The following is a 20,950-nucleotide window of genomic DNA, read 5'->3' as shown; positions in this document are numbered from 1 at the left end:
ACTAGCTACGCTGCTCTCCCATTTGAGGCAGTCAAAAGACTGGAGATGAGACACAGCGTGCAATACAGGAACCAGAAGAAGGGTGTTTTAATCAAACCCTGCCTGCCTGAGCAGCTGAAGGGAAAACCCATCCTAGCAGATGTCCTCTGATCCACGGGGAGAACTAAAACAGTTCCACAGGGCCTGCAAAAGAGAGCTCCTTTGCCAGGCATTTGGCTGAGGTTGACTGGAACTAATAATACCCACTGGGCCCCTGAACCTCCCTCCCACAAATCCATGCTCCAGACTTGAACAATCATGGACCTGTTTGATTGTCATCCTGTTAAATTATTATTCTCTTGTAATTATCATTACCATTGCTGTTATTTCTATTTGATGATACAAAAAAAAAGAGTTTGATGTATACGTTCCATGTGAACCGCCCTGAGCCTCAGGTGATGGCGGTATACAAATAAAATAAATAAATAAATAAAATGTAGTGGTATGACTGAAATTAAAGGAGAGCAAGTTTTCTTACCAGCACAAATAAGGTCTGATATTCTATGTCCAGGATTCTGCGCTTTATGATTATATAGGAAGACTAGGGGCAAAGCCCGTTGTATCCAAGAATACAACGGGCGCTAGAGCTTGGCAGTGGGAAGAGGAAGGGGAGGAGTTCTCCAGTCTGTAAGGGCATGGGGTTGAATGTGTGTGTTGTGTGGGAGGTTGTGGTGGCATGGTGGCAAATGAGGGCATGGGTGTGGAGATATGGGTGTTAAGAACCTGTGGTGTGGAATGTTCGTTGAGTGTGGGAGAGGACTGACCTTTGGGAATTTTGGCATAGTGGTTACAGATGAGCTTTCCAGAGCCATGTCCTCAGATATGTGAAGGGAAAATCAGACTGGAGACTCTTCTTAGGGGAAGATTACATGGCAACCAATTCCGCCCAGTTCTGCGTCATTTCCCTTCTTGTGTGAATTAGGCCACATTCACCGAAATGCCCCTCTGCCCTAATACACATGGGGTAGTCACAGTACACAGGTGTCCACCCTGTTCCTTCTGTCTCTCATGTTTTCACATGTTGGTAAAATGTTATGTGCCCACATGCTTCTTTCATGGTTGCTCCTTAGAAGAACGGATTTTTGTACCCTACTGCTAACTACCCAAAGGAGTCTCAAAGTGGTTTACAAACACCTTTTCCATTTGTCTCTCCACAATAGTCAACCTATGAGGTATGTGGGGTTGTGAGAGATCTGAGAGAACTGGGAATGGGCCGCAGTGTCCCAGCAGGCCTCAAGTGTCTCAAAGCATTTTCCAATCGTCTTCCCTTTCTCTCCCCATAGCAGACTCCACATGAGGGAGGTGGGGTAGCAAGCCTCACAGGGAAGCTGGCAACCCTAAGAGGAAGACTCTATGTGCACAGCAGTCTTGACCTTAGTAAGGTTTTTTATACTGTTTTTTTATTTGCCAGGCCAAGGTTATTTGCCAGGGCAATAAGTCATTTAAGTTACTATGTTTCTCCAGACATTTACTTGTTCTCTATTTACAGCAGTGGTCCCCAACCTTTATTCAGCTGGGGACCGGCAGGGCAACTGCCCCGCCCGAGCCGCACGCATGGGAGCCCGCACCGAGCGCATGCGCGGCCGAAATCACACATGCGTGGCCCTGATTCCCTCCCCCCCCACAGTAAGAAGCTTCCCGGGTCGCAAGCTTGCGGCCTGGGAAGTTTTTTACTGCGGGGGGGGGGGGCGAGGAGAGGGAACCGCAGCCCGGCGCGCTGGCCTTTGCAGCCCGGCACCGGGCCGCAGACCGCAGGTTGGGGACCACTGATTTACAGTTTCAGGCTGTAAGTATTTATTTACACTTACAAATATTTACTGCACTTTCCAGACTCACAGGACTGATGCTGGTCTGCCTGTCTGCGCCCCAGAATACAAACAGTTGCTGGTAAGGACTGGCTATAACCCATAGGCCAGGAGGGACACTCCTGCACCACTCCCTACCAACTGCAGGCAAAAATGGCTCATTTGAAGGCTGGACTCTGAGGCATTGTATGATTTTGAAGTCCCACCTCCAAACCTCCAGGAATATTTCCAACCCAGGGGTAGCCAACCTACAGGTGTGGCATGGAGAGCTCCTGGAATTACAGCTCACCTGCAGAGTATAAAGATCAGCTCCCCAGGCAGAAAGGGCTACTTTGGACAGGGTTGTGGTAGAGAAGAAACATTTAAGGCTTCCCACACAGGTTGTTGTTGAATTGAAAGACTTGAGGCCTACTGCACAGGGTTGTTGTGCAGATTTAACAGGAGACAAAAGAGCCAGTTTCCTCTGCAGAATAACACACAAGGTAAGGTAGATAGAATTAGGTAGATAGATGGAAATAGGTAAGATTTGAGGGTAAAATCTATTTGGATCTTCCAGCTCAACTGCTCTCCCTCCGAGGTAAAAACCGAACTGATGAGGCCGGGTGAGTGCCACCTAGGGACCGGAAGAAGAACTGTTAAGTTCCTGCCTCCCTTGATCCGACGGTGGAATCTCACCCAGCAAGATGTCCTCGCCCCAGGAGGAGAAGAGCCAGTTTCCTCTGCAGAATAATGCTGTGCAGTGGCCTCAAATCTGCAGAGAGTTGCAAAGAAGAAAGACACATGGCTTGGCTGTGTCTAACCTTATTTATCAAATGGTAGATGAACCCACAAGAGGTTCAGCCATACTGGACTTAATACTGACCAACAGGCAAGAGTTGGTGGATGAGGTGAAGGAGGTGGGGACCCTAGGGAGAAGTGACCATGTCCTCATAGAATTCGTTTTGAGATGGGGAGCCAAGGAAGCTTGTAGCTAGACGCGGATGTTGGATTTTCGTAGGGCAAACTTTAATAAACTCAGAGACATGATGAGTGTCATACCATGGACGAGAATGCTGGAAGGGAAGGGAGCATGTGAAGGGTGGGCGCTACTCAAACAAGAGCTATTGCATGCTCAATCAATGACTATTCCAGAAATACGAAAACACTGCAGGAGCTCTAAGAAGCCTATTTGGATGAACAGAGAACTTCAAGAGGAACTAAGAAAGAAAAGGAAAATGTTCAGGAAATGGAGGAAAGGACAGAACTCTAAAGAGTACCTACAGGTTACTAGGCACTGTAGATCAATCATCAGAAAGGCCAAAGCTGAGAGTGAGCTAAGATTGGCCAGGGAAGCCCATTGTAACAAGAAAAGATTTTTCAGTTACGTGAGGAGCAAACGTAAAGTAAAAGAGGCAATAGGCCCGCTGTTGGGTGCCCATGGACAAACTCTAACGAAAGATGCAGAGAAAGCAGAAAGGCTTAGTGCCTATTTTACATCTGTTTTTTCCCCACAGGTCAAAGTGTTTAGGCACATCTAGAGATGGCTGTAGCCAAAGGATAGTGTCTGGGTGGCAGGTTAACTTGGATAGAGAGGTTGTCGAGAGGCATTTAGCTGCACTGGATGAGTTCAAATCCCCTGGTCCAGATGAAATGCACCCGAGAGTACTCAAAGAACTTTCCAGAGAACTTGCACAGCCCTTGTCCATCATCTTCGGAACCTCTTTAAGGACTGGAGATGTCCCGGAGGACTGGAAAAGAGCAAACGTTATTCCGATCTTCAAAAAAGGGAGGAAGGATGACCCGGGAAACTACAGACCAGTGAGTCTGACCTCTGTTGTGGGGAAGATAATGGAGCAGATATTAAAGGGAGCGATCTGCAAACATCTGGAGGACAATTTGGTGATCCAAGGAAGTCAGCATGGATTTGTCTCCAACAGGTCCTGCCAGACCAACCTAGTTTCCTTTTTTGACCAAGTAACAGGTTTGCTGGAACGGGGAAATTTGGTTGATGTCATTTACTTGGATTTTAGTAAAGCTTTTGACAAGGTTCCCCATGATGTTCTGATGGATAAGTTGAAGGACTGCAATCTGGATTTTCAGATCGTTAGGTGGATAGGGAATTGGTTAGAGAACCGCACTCAAAGAGTTGTTGTCAATGGTGTTTCATCAGACTGGAGAGAGGTGAGTAGCGGGGTACCTCAGGGTTCGGTGCTCGGCCCGGTACTCTTTAACATATTTATTAATGATCTAGATGAGGGGGTGGAGGGACTACTCATCAAGTTTGCAGATGACACCAAATTGGGAGGACTGGCAAATACTCCGGAAGATAGAGACAGAGTTCAACGAGATCTGAACACAATGGAAATATGGGCAAATGAGAACAAGATGCAATTTAATAAAGATAAGTGTAAAGTTCTGCATCTGGGTCAGAAAAATGAAAAGCATGCCTACTGGATGGGGGATACACTTCTAGGTAGCACTGTGTGTGAACGAGACCTTGGGGTACTTGTGGATTGTAAACTAAACATGAGCAGGCAGTGTGATGCAGCGGTAAAAAAGGCAAATAACATTTTGGGCTGTATCAACAGAGGCATCACATCAAAATCACAAGATGTCATAGTCCCATTGTATACGGCACTGGTCAGACCACACCTGGAGTACTGTGTGCAGTTCTGGAGGCCTCACTTCACATCGATAAAATTGAAAAGGTACAGAGGAGAGCGATGAAGATGATCTGGGGCCAAGGGACCAAGCCCTATGAAGATAGGTTGAGGGACTTGGGAATGTTCAGCCTGGAGAAAAGGAGGTTTAGAGGGGACATGATAGCCCTCTTTAAGTATTTGAAAGGTTGTCACTTGGAGGAGGGCAGGATGCTGTTTCTGCTGGCTGCAGAGGAGAGGACACGCAGTAATGGGTTTAAACTTCAAGTACAACGATATAGGCTAGATAGCAGGAAAAAGTTTTTCACAGTCAGAGTAGTTCAGCAGTGGAATAGGCTGCCTAAGGAGGTGGTGAGCGCCCCCTCACTGGAAGTCTTCAAGCAAAGGTTGGATACACACTTTTCTTGGATGCTTTAGGATGCTTAGGGCTAATCCTGCGATGAGCAGGGGGTTGGACTAGATGGCCTGTATGGCCCCTTCCAACTCTATGATTCTATGATTCTAACCTCTGGCCAGAGCAGTATTTTAAGTGAGAAGGGGCTTTTCTCTGGCCTCCCTGTCAGGCAACTGTTTGGCAGAAGGGGAAAGTCGTCCCCCCCTCAAAAGGAAGGCCCTCAGGCTCCCCTGCATTGCTCTTGGAAAGGCCTCCTCCCCTCAGTCAGGGCCTGTCAGAGGCTCTTTCGCAGGAGGCCTGAAGGGGGGGGGGAGCACTCTGCAGCCTCCTGCCAGGTCTGTCAGGGTTCTGAGGCAATTTGCAGTTGGACATGACAGTTAGGACAGCCTTGGGGTGAAAAGGGCTGGCACAGCATGTCCAAGCCTCTGTTCTCATCCCCCTTGGCAGCCCTGCTGACCTCCTCTCCCTGCGGTGGTCAGGAGCAGACTGGCAGCCAGACTGGGCTGGGTGAATGGAATTTTGGTCTGTCCTGGTGAGGGGCCAATAGGAAGGTGCTTTGCGCGCCTCCCCATTGGCTGCTTGGCCCTGGATGGACACTCGGAGGGCGCAATCGATTGGGCCCTCTGCGTTTTTATCCTGGACAGGGCCCGCCCTAACTCCTCCCCAGGTGACCTCACCCTTTTATTTAATAGGAGCGGTTAAAGATGTTTCAGATTCCTGGGTCAAGTCTTTCAAAGCTATTCCAATAGATTTAATTTTACACTCAATTAGTAAGGTAACCTGACATGGGGTGTCCTGAATACTGAGAATGCTGCAAAACAGCCAAGGCATCATTGCAAAAAAAAGGGGGGAGGGGGGATTGGAGTTCCACCCCTTTGGATTTCCATCTGCTATGGCAATGATACTATATGTGGGAATGGCTCAGAGGCTAGTGAACAAAGCTGCCTAGCAAAGGTTCAGGCTATAAGACGTGCAATCTGGGTTTGACCATAGGTCCTTTTGGGTATATACCTTAACCCAAAGTTCATCCTAGATCATATCTTCATCCCATCTCAGGGGAAATTCTGAGGTAACTAATCCAATAATGAACAACATGTAATCTCCATTGGAAAAGAGGTATGGATGATCTTGGGTCTTACCCCACAGGTGGCATAGGTACAAAAAGAATGGCATGCAACCTGGTGCCAAAGACCAGTGTTTGTGTAATTCTTATCATGGACTAGGGGAGAATGTAGGGACTGATCCCAGTTATGGTATATGCTTTCCATGTAGATCGCTGACAGCCTGAGACGTGAAGGGCCTCCAGCTCTATGCAGACTACATTAGGTAAAGGTAAAGGTATCCCCTGTGCAAGCACCGAGTCATGTCTGACCCTTGGGGTGACGCCCTCTAGCGTTTTCATGGCAGACTCAATACGGGGTGGTTTGCCAGTGCCTTCCCCAGTCATGACCGTTTACCCCCCAGCAAGCTGGGTACTCATTTTACCGACCTCGGAAGGATGGAAGGCTGAGTCAACCCTGAGCCGGCTGCTGGGATTGAACTCCCAGCCTTATGGGCAAAGCTTTCAGACGGCTGCCTTACCACTCTGCGCCACAAGAGGCTCTTGCAGACTACATTAAGAAGTCCATATTGCCCTACTGTTTAACAATACAAAGGGAGAATGCAGTGGAAAATTTCCACTTCCCATCTGGGTCTAATTTACAGAATTCATACTCTAATGTGGGAAATGGAGTTTGTAATGCTGTTTTAATCGGTGGGTCATCAAGAATAATAGAGATGACATATGAGAACCAGCATCTACTTGCTAATAGATTGCTGCAGGGGTTGTACCAGCTAATGATTATATTTTTACCCCTCCAATACATAATCCCATTAGTTAACCGTTTAAGTAAACAGAGAGCCATATCCTTTAAAAATTGGTATGGATACTCTTAGTCTCTAACAGAGACTCTCAAAACAAACTTTTACATGTTATTCTAATCCCTCATCTCTTAAAGTCCAACGAGAACGTCCTTGACTCTGGGACTCCTCAAATGAATCCAACATTCCACACACTATGGCTCACTCATAACTTGATCTGAAGGGAACCATATAATGGGCGGAAAGGGTTTGAATACTTTGCAAACTTAAACGACATCCTTGCACGGGGATCGCACTAGTCTTCTCTGTATCATTACAATTTCCATATATGTACTGGCGAGGCGAGCACTGAACTACTTCGGCTTGGTTCCAAAATTGTACCTCTGGATCACTCCTGAATTCCACATGGCAAGGACGATGGAGGTATGTGAGATGAAAAATACCACTGCTAAAAAGAAACCAAAGAGCAGTGGACCAGGTTGATGTGTCAATGTGACTGGCTAAAATTCCCTGTGACCCTGGAGACCATCTCCCTCTACCCCTTCTGTAAGTGGTCTGCAAAAAAGGATGCCGCTACTACTCCCGGGACAAACTCTGACAGCACACCAACCAGGCATGCAGGGGGAAAAAATAACAGAATTGCTGTGCTCGAATGGAGTGTGGTGAATTGTATCCTTCTAGAAAGTAGCAGGGCCACTGCTGATTAGGGATCACAGAAGATGAATCTCCCCTGACAGGAATCACAAAGAATTGCAACCCAGGCAACAAGAGGAGTTTTATCCCAAAGAGTACAGACTGCCGCCTCCCTGGAGAAAGCACCTAGGACGTTGCTCTAAGCAATATCAGCACACTTTGACTTGTACTGATTAAAAAAAAAAAACTCAGTTGACAATGCAGGCATCTAGCTCTGCAGCGGATGAAATTATGGAATTTGCGCTGAGCACAGTGGTTCCTGCTTGGATTGGCGTAACAATGGCCATACAGAAGGAATCAGACTGCTGAGAACTATGAAAAGATCTTGGTTTTGGCACAGCTTAATAATAACAATGCTTCAATTAGTTTTGCCGAACCCCAAGTCCAGAATGTTTCAAGATGTTAGCATGAAAAAACTGAAACATGTGCTGTAACTATGAGAACTCTTGTGTAGGCTAAATGCCTAGAAAATAAAAGATCTTTTGACAAAAACCACAAAACAGGCCAAGATCAGCCTGTTAATAAACAACAAAATATTTGCCTCATTCACTCTGATGAACCTGGGGTCTGTTTTGATGAATGGGAACAATCTTACTGCAGATTCCCGACTTCAGCTTGCAGCCCTGACTCTCAGCCCCATGTCACAACCGGCCCCAAATGACTACCCAGTGCTATGCCCAGCAAAAACTCACCTTTGCGAGTCCTGCCCGGTGAGCTCCCTGGGATTCAATGTAAGCAATATACTTTCCAAATTCCCGGAACTCTTCCAGCGTTGGACGAAAAGTCATGATTTTGCAGCTGGGGTTCTGCGGGCTCGGATTTTCAGACCCCATCCTGCCAGTGGGTTTTTAAGACCCACGCTGTGAAAAATGACAAGAGAGAATGGGGTTAGAAGTCGGAAGAAGATGGCACATGCTGGCGGTAATTTATTTTCATCTTCAAATCTCAACAGGAAATCAAGCAATAAAACCATGGCAGAAACACATCACATCACAGTATTACCGCAGCTACCCTGTGCTTGTTCCATGGAAAGTAACTGCATGAAAGCAAGCCAGCCCTACCCAAGAGACAGAGCATACAGCAGTTACACCAGAGGTCATAGCACCACCATCATCTGTCTCTTGCTACCATCCTCCTGACAGGCAGGTGGCAGCAATTACAAACCTCAGAAGAGCCCTGCTGGAACAGTCCAGTGTGGATCCATCTAGTCCAGCATCCTGTCTCACACAGTGGCCAACCAGGCCTTCCCCATCTAATCCCCTTTGAAATCTGTTAATGCCTGTGGTTATTACTACAGCCTCTAGCAACGAATTCCATATTTAAACCACTTTGTGGGGGAAAGTGTTTTCTTTAGTCAGTTCTGAACCCATGCCTCAGTTTCACTGGATGTGCCTGAGTTCTAGTATTTGGGAAGAGGGAGGAAAATTAAACAGCTCACACCAATGGAACCACTCACCCAAGCCATCCAAGATAAACTGCTGCTGACCCGTATGCAAAACAAACCAGAGGACGGAACATAGCCCCTTTCCATGGAAGGAGTACTATGCATCTACTCCAGGGAGCTCAGTAAATGTGGTATTGAGCTTCCTTCTTCAACCAAGTTCCCTTCTGACAGGCCATCCGCATACTTCTGCCGTTTACTCGGCAGAGGAGCCAAGGCAGCCCAAGACTACTGCCACACAAAGGTTTGGGTCACCAAGGACAGTAGGTGGTTTGGGAGCACAAACCATCTGCTAGGCAAGTGCTAAGAAGGCAAGGATTAAATATGGCAAAAAAAATCAATCAATAATGCAGATCCTGAGGCAGCAACAAGTGAACAAATGTCAACAGAAAGCATTCCTGGCAACTCTCCAGAAGTTCATCGGGTTAAAATACACATGGTCAACCAGGAGCCATGGGGAATGCAGGCACAAAGGCAAAGATGATATTCTGGCCAACAACAAGCAGAATGGAAGAAAAACAAAAGGAAGAGGCCAAACCAGAACCAACAGCTCACAGAACACTTGGGAGTTGCCGTTTAACCACACACCCAAGGAGACACATAGGAACAAGGCATCGCACAAGAGTCCAACGTGCCGCTAATTTTCAGCCATATATATCACGGTAAGGAAATCACAAAAGATAGTGGGAAGGCACAGGCATAATATACCCAACAAGAAAGCCCAGAAGATTCCCAGGCAAAACTGAGATCTTGTCCCAACAACTATTGTCATTTCGGCACTCGATCCATATCAGTCTGGCTTCCGCCCTGGCCACGGGGTGGAGACCATGTTGGTCGCCCTGCTGGATGATCTCCGTCACCAGCTGGATAGAGGCGGGTCAGCCATGCTAGTCCTTCTGGATCTGTCGGCTGCTTTCGACATCGTGGACCATGAGATATTGGTCCACCGCCTCGCCGGTACGGGGATATGGGGTACATCCTTGCGCTGGATACGCTCCTTCCTCCAGAACCGGACCCAGAGGGTCGCAATGGGGGATGAGCTCTTGCGCCCTTATGGACTCCCTTGTGGGGTCCCACAGGGCGCGGTTCTCTCCCCCACACTATTTAACATCTTCATGCGCCCTCTGGCCCAGCTGGTACAGAGTTTTGGGTTGGGCTGCCATCAGTACGCTGACGACACCCAGCTCTATCTCCTCATGGACAGCCACCCAGACTCTCCCCCAGAACCATTCGCCAGATGTTTGGAAGCGGTGACAGAATGGTTTGAGCAGAGTCGCCTGAAACTCAACCCCTCCAAGACGGAGGTCCTGTGGCTGGGAAGTAGGGGGCGGGAACAGGAAGCGCATTTACCCACCCTGGCAGGGGTGCATCTTACCATCGCGTCCCAGGCCAGAAACTTGGGTGTGACCATTGATGCCTCCCTGACTATGGAGGTGCAGGTCAGGAAAGTAGCCAGCCAGGCATTTTTCCATCTTCGCCAAGCTCAGCTACTAGCGCCCTACCTGTCCCCCGAACACCTGGCCACTGTGATCCATGCAACCATCACCTCCAGATTAGATTTCTGTAACTCGCTCTACGTGGGCCTACCCCTGGTCTCTGATCCGGAAACTCGAGCTAGTACAAAATGCAGCTGCTAGGGTCCTCACCGGCACACCTTGGAGGGCCCACATCCAGCCTGTCCTGAGGCAGCTGCACTGGCTACCAATTGCTGTCCGGATCCGGTTCAAGGTTCTGGTTCTAACCTTTAAGGCTTTACGCAGGCTGGGACCTGAGGGACCGCCTAGCACCCTATGCCCCCCGCAGGGCTCTGCGCTCTGTGAGTGAGAATCTTCTGGTCGTTCCCGGGCCTAGGGAAGCACGCCTAGCCTCGACCAGGACCAGGGCCTTTTCGGTCCTGGCCCCCACCTGGTGGAATGAGCTCCCGGGAGAGCTGCAGGCCCTGCGGGACGTTTCAACGTTCCGCAGGGCCTGCAAGTCGGAGCTCTTCCGCCAGGTCTATGGTTGAGGCTGGGGCTGCTGGGGTACATCAACTGCTCTCCACCGGGCTTCTTCTTGAACATCGTTGACCTCCTTCTCCTCCACCCTCCCCTTTTTTAGGAAGGGGGGTAGGAAGGGGATCTTATTATTGTGCCGCCATGTTGTTACATTTTAAAGTCTTTTAATGGGAGTTTTAATGGGGTTTTAAGACACTGTAACCCGCCACGAGCCAATTGGGAGTTGCGGGAAATAAATAAATAAATAAATAAATAAATAAATAAATAAATAAATAAATAATAATAATAATAATAATAATAATAATAATAATAATAATTTGGGATAAGCTGTTCGTACTAATGCGGGTCAGCCCATGAACCATCTCCCTGCTCAATCAGGGGGTCCATTATTCCCCCCTATTCACCCCAAACTCCCTTGCTCCATCTGTCCCCTCCCAGAGATGCAGAACAGTTTTTTTTTTGGGGGGGGGGGAGTATGCAGCATGGATGAGCTGATTGCTGAAACCAGTTGAGGTAAACAATCACTATCAATCAATATTTATTTATGGTCATTCAGACCAAAATTCAAATACATGCAGTCACTATCTACTTAGCAGTAAGCAAACAGATTAGGATGCAGGCCACTTACAGAGGATGCACAGGGGATGCTGGAAAGCAGTGCAAGCTGGCATGCTGCTTTCTGCGTCCCCATGAGGGACACAATTTGGTGATGGACAGGCTCCGTGCTGAAATGCTCCCCCCTCCCCCCCGGGAAATGCTGCCATGGCAAGATGGTTCTGCTTCGGGGGGGTATACAGTGCGCAGGAATGCAGGACAGTGAGAGACTGCGATCCCACCTTCCAGCACAATAGCGTACACCGCCCCAGTCAACCCTGTGGCACCATGCAACACTGCGGAACCAGGTGGGGCTGATCTGGTCTAACTCCAGCCACCATAGCACAGGGAGGAACCAGGCCTTCCAGACCCAGTTCTTCCTGTGCACACGGGCCTGCCTCGGCCTAGCCTCCGATGGCGACCACAGCAACAAAGGGAACATGGAAGAATATGCACTCCCTTGCTGCGGGCCATCCAAGGCCAGGGCCAGGAGGGGATCAGGATGGCAGCAATATCATGTGTACATGGGGATGAGCCCTGCTGCCCTGCTGCTGCCAACCTGGGCTTTCTGTCCTGTGTATAATCGTTCCAAGAGTTGTTTTCTGTTGCCTCAGAGGGACGGACCATATCCAATGTTTATTCAAAATAATTTTTGGATAAGCATCTGGAAGAAGTTCCTCACAATTAGCGCAGGTCCTCAGTGGAACAGGCTTCCTTGGGAGGTGGTGAGTTCTCCTTTGGAAGGTTTTAAGCAGAGGCTAGATAGCCATCTGACTGAAATGCTGAATATATTTAGGCAGATTGTGAGTGAGTGGGCAGGAAGGGATGTGCCAGTGTTTGTCTCTGGTGGCCCTTCCTTGCATACCCAATGATTTGCTAATTTCCACTGTGAATGGTAGGTGAATTTCCTCTATGCCAGGCTAGATTCTGAAGATTTTTGGTGGGGGATCACTTGGGCATGAAACTGGGGTCACTGTAGGTGGGCAGGTAGTTGTGAGTTCCTGCATTGTGCAAGGGGATGGACTAGATGATCCTGGATGCCCCCTTCCAACTCTATGATTCTGTGACAAGCTCAATATTCTTGCTTCTGTTTCTACATCTGATCCTGAATGGGTTGGTCATCCTACCTCACACAAATTTTCCTACTCATACCCCATCTTCCATTCAGAGTTGAGCTGAGAACTTCCTCTCCGATTGCAGGTACTGTCAAGATCCTTGTGCCTGTATTCATGATCTTGCTAAGTATTGCTTTCTTGAGCTGTTTTATGAATTCTGATGATGATCTGATGCGTTGGCTAAGTGATTTTCCATTTGAACTGTTATTTGTTTCATTTTTATGTCACCCTCCCAGCAAGCCAGCTCAGGGCGGTGTACATCAATTTCCTTCTGGGCATACAAATAATTAACGCAGTCACATTCAAATTTAAAATTAAGTTAAACTCAATAATGACGATCTGGATTTAACCTCAGCATCCAACAATCCCTGATTTCACCCATTTCCCCCAAAGCAGACTACCAGCGGGGGCATCTTAAAAGGGGGGGCAGGGAGATGTTACTCATGTCATTGACCCCAACCATAGGCCTGGTGGAAGAGCTCCACCTTGCTGGTCCCGCAGAATTGTGCTAATTTTGTGTTCCAGGAACCCGGATGTGTTCCAGGAACTCATTTCACCAGGTAGGGACCAGGAAAGAAAAAAAATTGGCCCTAGTTGAAGCCAGATGTACCTCCTGGGAGCCAGTGACCAGTAATTTATTGGTGTTAGCAGAACAAAGTGCTCTATGGGGGGAATAGAAAGGTGATCTCTCAGGCACACAGGTTCCAGACCATGAATGGCCTTAACTTATCTGGAATTCAACTGGGAGCCAGTACAGCTGTAGGGATACAGGTCAAACATGAGGTCTCCAGGGTGTCCTGTGAGAACCCTGGCTGCCACATTTTGAGCCAGTTGCAGTTCCAGAGCAAGGATAAGGGCAGGTCCACACAGAGTGAGTTACAGAAGTCAAGAGGTGACTGTTGCATGGATGACTGTGGCTACGTGTTCCGAGGCTAAGTAGGGCGTCAGTAGCTTGGCAGACGTGGAAAAAACCCAGTTGTGCTACTCTAGAGACTTCCATAGATAAAGAGGCGGTAAGGATTACACCCAGGTTTCTGGCTGAAGATGCAACCGACAGTTGAACCCAACAAGATATGGCAGGTATGCTTCTTTGCTTAGTTCTTTCCTCCCCAGTCACAAGACCTCAGACTTTGAAGGGCTGAGTTTCAGGTAAAGTTTGACCCACCCTGCCACTGCTTCCAGACATCTAGCAAAACCCATGTTAATTGTGCAATGGTTTTTCACAGCTCCATTGCTGACAGGTGTTTTACCTTTATGACCTTGCTGGACTGATTTCGATGAACTGATCTCGCTAGACTGATTATGCATGTCTATAGTGTTTGGGACTTAGCACACACTTTGCCTGAGAACCTGAGAGCCTGTAACTTTTATGTGCACCAAGTTTCAAAATGGGAGAGGGCTTATAAGGGCAGCATAAAAGTATGAGTGTAGTTTCAACTGTCAGTTTTAGACAGGAAAACCCTTGCCTCTGCTCACCAGTTTCCTCAATAATGACATTTCTTGCTTTACAATGGATCTTATTGGGAACTCAACAGGGGTCTGTACCTTGTGCTTGAACCCATGAAAATTCAAGGAAGTGAAGACAAGCAGAAAAAGCAGTAACAGCATCCAGAGGTGTGGAAAGAAATTTGCCCTTCATGCTCCCCTTTTATAACTGCAAGTATGGCCAGTGGAAGCAGCTATCTGATTCCAAGACGACAGCTGAATTTTGCAACAGGAAATTGATGAGGGAGGGAAAGTGCAGTGACACTGGACTGATTGAACATTTATTCATTCATTCATTCATTCATTTGATTTATTATACTTCTTTACCATCCACACTTCCGGCTCAGGGCAGTTTACATAGAAGTACAGCATAATTCATGAAATCGAGTAAAAACAACTGTGGTTTCAATTGATAACAGTATCTATAACATTTCCTGTAACATTTCAATATAACAATTCTAGTGACAGCATTAACTTGCTAGCTATGCTTTCATAAGTGGATCAGTTCAGGATTCAATATATGTATAGTGGTTTTCTGCAGGACAAGTAGATACTCTTGGGTCAATCGATCTCAACCAAATGCCTGGCAGAAGAGCACCATTTTGCAAGCCCGGTGGAACTGAGGAAGTTCAGGCAGGCCCCTGATCTCTTCAGGGAGCTGATTCCACCAGGTGGAGGCCAAGGCCAAGAAAGCTTTGGCCCTTGTTGAGGTCCGATGTGCTTCTTTCGGGCCAGGGATCACAAGCCAGTTGGAAGTGGTGGAGCACAAAGCTCTTTGAGGGGTGTAAGCAGTGAGGCAGTCTCTCAGGTACACTGGTCCCAGACTGCATATGGCCTTTAAGGTGATTACCAAAACTATAAGCCTGATCTGGAATTCAACTGGCAACCAGTGCGGTTGTTGGAGTGGGAATGTGGGACCTCCAAGGTGTTGCTGTAAAGGCCCTAGCTGCTGCATTCTGGACCAGTTGTAGTTTCCAGATCAAGCATAAGGGTAGGCCTGCATAGAGCGAGTTGCAGAATTCCAGTCTAGAGGTGACCATCGCGCAGAGCACTATGGCTAGATGTTCCAGGCTAGATGTTCCAAGCAGGGCGCTAATAGTTTGCCTCGGCATAGATGGTAGAAAGCCAGCCGCAGTAATCTTCTGACTTGTGCTTCCATAGAGAGAAAGGCATTGAGAATCATGCCCAGTTTCCTGGCAGTGTGGACCACTAATAGCTGCACTCCATCCAGGGTGGGCCAATGCACTTCCTCGTTTGGACCCTTCCTGTCCAGCGGAGGTCATCCTATCCAGCCATAGGACCTACATATTTGAAAGGTTGAGCTTCAGATGACTCTGCCTGAGCCACCTCATCACTGCTTTCAGACATCTGGCTAAGGCTTCCGGGAGAGACTCAGGAAGGCCATCTATCAGGAGGATAGACCACTCCCTGTGGGACTCCACAAGTGAGCTGGTGGTGGCTTGATATTCTCTCTCCTATTGCTACCCTCTGTCTGCAATCTTGGAGGAAAGAGATCAACTATTTGAGGGCTTTCCCCCATATCCCAGTGTTGGCGAGGCGGTGATCTAAAAAATTATATGCGACTGTGTCAAATGCTGCTGAGAGGTCTAAACAGTACATCTGTCTCGGTTCAACTGACGGCGGAGGTCGTCCGTTAAAGTTAAAAATATTTTATAAAATATACAAACTGTAAACCTTTCTACAGATTAAGTATGTATGTATGTACTGCATGTATGTACTGCATGTATGTATGCATGTACTGAACTTACTGAGTATCTATAGCCATGCTTTAATTTTAACACTGGCATCGCTTACAGCACTACAATAGCTTTACTTGGACAGAATTTGAACTTGGAGTGCATGTTTGTTATCAAATACGTCTTGTCCTGATTACTTTATGAACTATCCCTTCAGATATATTCAAGTGTTAAATGTTCGCCCTAAACATATGCCTTTTTCCTGAACATTCCATGAGGCCTATGGAATAGACTACAACTGAAATTTAGCAGTGACAACTCATCTATTTATTTTCTAATTCAACAACCACTATTATATACCTGTTTTTTAGAAACTCTATCTTAACAATTTTCTCTAACAGCTGAAGCACAACCTTAATACCAGGGTAATAATATAAAAGGCCTGTTTAACTTCTGGATGATCAAAGTTTGAGCTTGCTCTTTATACAAAAGATATACAGTCTGGAATTTTAAAATATCTACCAATTTGAAAACCTTCACATTCCATTCATAATTTCCAACAGAACTCATCACCTTGATAGGCTAGCCTAAAGGTATTATAAATTAACTTAATTCTTGAACAGCTTTGTAGCAGGACCATCCAAAATTAATATTTGCAGAGCTCAGGCTATAAAAAGCATTTTTACAATGACCTGTTATGCACTCTAAGTATAGAGAGAGGGCAGCAAAGGACTTTGGCACTCTTGCGCAGAAGCTAACCTAATCAGCAGCCAGCCCAATGGCACTGCCACAGGATACCTATTTGCATAAGCTAAAAGGAGCAACTTTTGGTGTTTGGTAAAGGCAGCTCCCTTCCCCCACCTGTTTTGCACACAGGAAACACTGCATCCTCTTTGATGGTGCCTGATGTGAACTCTTACTGAGTACACAATTCACACTTTTGAAAGAGCCTGTGTGGCATGGTGAGTGATATGCTAATATTTGAATCCCCATTCTACCACAAAAACTTGCAAAGTGATCTTGGGGCATCACGCACTCTAAGCCTAACAGGGTTCTTTTGAGAAGGATAATAGTAGCTGCTTTGGGCCCCCAATGAGGAGGAAAGAGAGGTTATAAATGAAGTAAATGAAGAGATTTAAGAAATAAGGACAGACCCAAGATAAACTTCCAGGAAAATTTCAGAATTTATTTGGGTACCATGAAGACTCCTTCAAAGCACTCTGAATCTGGCAACCTTTCTAAGGCCTGGATGTGAAGGCTATGACTGATGGCTTGAGAAATAATTTACCTTTTGGTAGGATTCTTTAACAGCGGCAAAACTACAGACCAGTCCAGTAGTAGGGAGTTGAATATGAGAGATTGTCTCTAGGACCCATTTGTCTATCAGGAAATGGCTCCAGTGGTCTTTGAGTAGGAGCAGAACGAGTCATGCTGGTGATTAGAGTTGAAACTGGTTTTATCGTACCTGTTGATTCCTCCTTTGGCGAACCCAGAAGCTGCCTTTGAAAAATCAATGTCTAACCTGTGTCCAAGAACCCCATTGTGCTGCCCTGCCGAGACACACCTGCTTGGCCAGGTTGTTGTGTCAAGGCTTGAGAATGAGCCAGAGACCAGTCCATGAGGTCAAGAGCCAGAGTGGAGTCAAGCCGAGTCAGGATCAAGAGCCAGGTAAACAGTCAAAGCCAAACCATGGTCAGAAGACAGAGATGAAGAAGAAAAAGTTGGTTCTTATATGCCACTTTTCTCTACCCAAAGGAGTCTCTAAGCGGCTTACAATCGCCTTCACTTCCCTCTCCCCACAACAGACACCCTGTGAGGGAGGTGAGGCTGAGAGAGCCCTGATATTCCTGCTCGGTCAGAACCGATTTATAAGGGCTGTGCGAACCCAAGATCACCCAGTTGGTTGCATGTGGGGGAACGCAGATTCAAACTTGGCCCGCCAGATTAGAAGAAGAAGAAGAGACTTCAACTCTCACATAATTCTGTAAATAAGAGAAAAATATTGTTCCTTGTGTGGCAATCACACTACCCCATGCTGAAACCTGGAGCTCATCTTGGTGAGAGGTGCCCTTCTGCTAATGGATTGGAAGGAGAAACTGAAGTCTCTCCCTTTGACGCTGACTTAGACAGCTTGGGGTTGTGCCTCGGCTCCTCAGACAACATTTTTCATTTATTAGAGGGGGGGGTTCTTTGTCTTTCATCTCTGCCCGATCCCCCTCCTTAGTGTCATTGGTTGCCACTGCTGTCACAATCTGAGTATTCCTGGGCTCAGCTGGCCCCTCAGGAACCACTGACCTCCTAGTCACCTATTCGGAGGAGAAGCAGTCATCTTGTGGCTTATCTGCTATTGCGCCCCAGCCACGAGGAGTCTTAAAATGGCTGCTGCAGATGGGTGCGAAGGTGTGTGTGGGGGGGGGGGAACGCTGGCATTTAATGGAGTCCACTGAAAAGTGTGATGTGGCGCATCCGCCTTAACCAGATGTATCCCAGCCACAAGACGCATTTTAAAGGAGATACTGTCACACGTCAAGCCTGGGGACAAAGGAGAAATCAAGCAGATCCCACCTCGTCTCTCTTGATAAAGAAAATGACAGGTGCGAATCTACTTGCCATCAGCAAGTGCCACTTGTCTACAGGCCTAAGGGCCTCATGCCTTTCATTTCCCTACCAAATTACTCAGAAAAAGTATAGGGTTGAGGGGAACAAGGTCAACAGAATGAAAGAAGAAAAATCAGCTAGCTAACTTCTCTGAGGCCAGAGAGATGCCAGACTCACTGCACTCCCTCTCGAGGCAGGAGAAACAGTTATGGAAGGTGTTTCCCACGGTGACAGGAAGTGCATAATTTGATTCTGTGTCCCTCGAAGAGAGGTGGGTAACACCCATCAGGATGTCCTCCTGACCTCCAGGATAAGTCTTCAACTTCCGCCTTTGTTGCATCTGTTGTCAGAGCGTATCCTTAGACACATGCGATGTTTATTAGGTTGGTGTAAATTCCAGTTTGGTGTAGTGGTTAGGAGTGCGGACTTCTAATCTGGCATGCCAGGTTCGATTCTGCGCTCCCCCCACATGCAGCCAGCTGGGTGACCTTGGGCTCGCCACAGCACTGATAAAGCTGTTCTGACCGGGCAGTGATATCAGGGCTCTCTCAGCCTCACCCACCCCACAGGGTGTCTGTTGTGGGGAGAGGAAAGGGAAGGCGACTGTAAGCCGCTTTGAGCCTCCTTCGGGTAGGGAAAAGCGGCATATAAGAACCAACTCTTCTTCTTCTTCTTCTTCAATTGTCGTGTCTTGATCACTGATTGTCAAGAATCTTTCCACTCCTCAAGAAAAAAATTTCAACCTGACCATTCCCCTTTTGATAATTTCCAAATCACTGGTTTCACCACCAGCTAATAGTTCACTGCAGTCTTCATGGGCAGTGATGGGCAACTAATATAGAATCATAGAGTTGGAAGGGACCTCCAGTTTAACCTAGTACAATCCCTGCACAGTGCATGAGCATGTCGCTCATGCTCTAAGTTGTCTTGTCTTGCATAAAACTCTTGGAAGGAAATGAATAAAGGAGCTCAACCGGCCATGGAGACATAAGCACGTCCACCACCTCCGTGTCTAGCTGAAAATACCTTGACATGAATCTGTCTAGGTGGTCATTATGTTTGGAGGAAAACAGATCCATTAGCAGTGTCCCAGTATTAAAGGGATTGCTCCCTTGTAACTGGTGGTACCCTGTGCTTTAGTGGTCTGAATTGCCTCAGCACTTGTTCCCAAGGTGGGATTCGTGTATATAGTGCTGCTGAATCAAGGGACGAATCCACAAAATGGCCACCGGGTAAATGAGGAGCATTTAGGAGAGAACTGGCAACCTACCTTGTAAAATATTTCACCAAGAAAATCCTATGGTACAGCTCTCAGACAATTTCAATATGGTGTTCAATGGTGAGCCCCTCAGGTGAGAAGATACCTAACAAGTGACTGGGGAGGAGCAAGGACCTACAGCAAGTAACCTTGGATTTTATGACATGCTTGGGGCAAATCCATCAGAAACCCCAGGTGCTGATGCTGCCAATTGTTATTCACTATTATAATTGTTATTGATATATTGTTGTGACTGGTAATAATGTATGATGTTCTTCGTATTCCACAATGGTCCCATGAAAACTGTTCTGGACTGTATGGGAGGGTGGGGTAGGTAGCTAGGTAGATAGTTAGATTAAGGGTCTACACTTTATGAAGACGTAACAAATAGCAACTTGGACTGTTAAAGGATTGACTCGAAGAAAATTCTTCCTCAAATACCTGGCTTATTGCTCTGGAGCCCAATCTGGCACCCGAAGCCAGATTGGCTGCAACTAGTTGTTTGGAAATCGAAAGGTTAACTCTAAAGAATCAGGGCCTTTCAGACCAGGTAGTAAATACAATATTGGCATCCAGAAGAATATCTACCATTCGCATATATAAGGTGATATAGAAGGCCTTCACAAGATGGTGCAAGAGGAAGAAGGTAAATTTTCTAGAGCCATCAATTAATATTGAATTTCTTGAAGGACAGTCTCAATCAGGGTTTATTATCAGCCATACTATGAGGACAGTTTGCAGCAATAGTAACGGAGGGTTTTCTCTAGTCCAGTGGTTCTCAACCTGGGGATCGGGACCCCTTTGGGGATCAAACAACCCTTTAACAGGGGTTGCGGCAGGGCAAGCAGCTTGGCTGGGGGGGTGTCATCCACACAACAGCCTTAAGGGGTAGATCGAAAGAGCGTTCGTCAGTCTGGAGCAGAGGAAAAGAGCGAGATCAGCATGGTGGGACAAAAGGCAGAACTGAACTGAGAAAAACCAATTTATCTACAATCATGAACAATTGATCTTCACGCCATTGGTCAGTTTCAGTTTAATTTCTGTGAAAGAACACTTGCATAATTTTATGGTTGGGGGGTCACTACAACATGAGGAACTGTATTAAAGGGTCGCAGCATTAAGAAGGTTGAGAACCACTGCTCTAGTCCCTCTACCCAGTCTTTGCTTCTGTAGTAACAGCAATGAGATGTATTTGAAGACCTTAACCAACCTGGTCCCTGAGTTTTCTTTCTGCTTTTTATCATGATGTATTGTCAGGGGAATTAGATACCATGGGTGGTCAGGTGTGTTTTTGTGTTTTGTCAGAAAAAGTTTCTGCTTTTATTGCAATTTTGTTAT

At 46.9% G+C, this 20,950-nt stretch overlaps 1 protein-coding gene and 1 non-coding gene across 5 annotated transcripts in view; both read right to left on the bottom strand.

Annotated features, from left to right (window-relative positions):
• KDM4B (lysine demethylase 4B) overlaps positions 1 to 20,950 on the bottom strand; it is a 189,161-nt gene that overhangs the window by 152,769 nt on the left and 15,442 nt on the right. For all 4 annotated transcript variants that reach the window (XM_077332098.1, XM_077332097.1, XM_077332100.1 and 1 more), the window contains exon 2: positions 8,123 to 8,290. In XM_077332098.1, the coding sequence (XP_077188213.1) occupies positions 8,123 to 8,263 (141 nt within the window). In that variant the 5' untranslated portion in view covers positions 8,264 to 8,290. The remainder of the gene's footprint in view (positions 1 to 8,122; positions 8,291 to 20,950) is intronic.
• LOC143836939 (U6 spliceosomal RNA) lies at positions 6,980 to 7,086 on the bottom strand. Its single transcript, XR_013230851.1, has one exon. It is a non-coding gene; the product is annotated as a U6 spliceosomal RNA (small nuclear RNA).

Source organism: Paroedura picta, chromosome 4 (assembly GCF_049243985.1).
Source record: "Paroedura picta isolate Pp20150507F chromosome 4, Ppicta_v3.0, whole genome shotgun sequence".
Classification (NCBI taxonomy): Eukaryota; Metazoa; Chordata; class Lepidosauria; order Squamata; family Gekkonidae; genus Paroedura; species Paroedura picta.
Note: the sequence above shows the minus strand (reverse complement) of the source record. Positions and strands in the feature narration are given on the sequence as shown.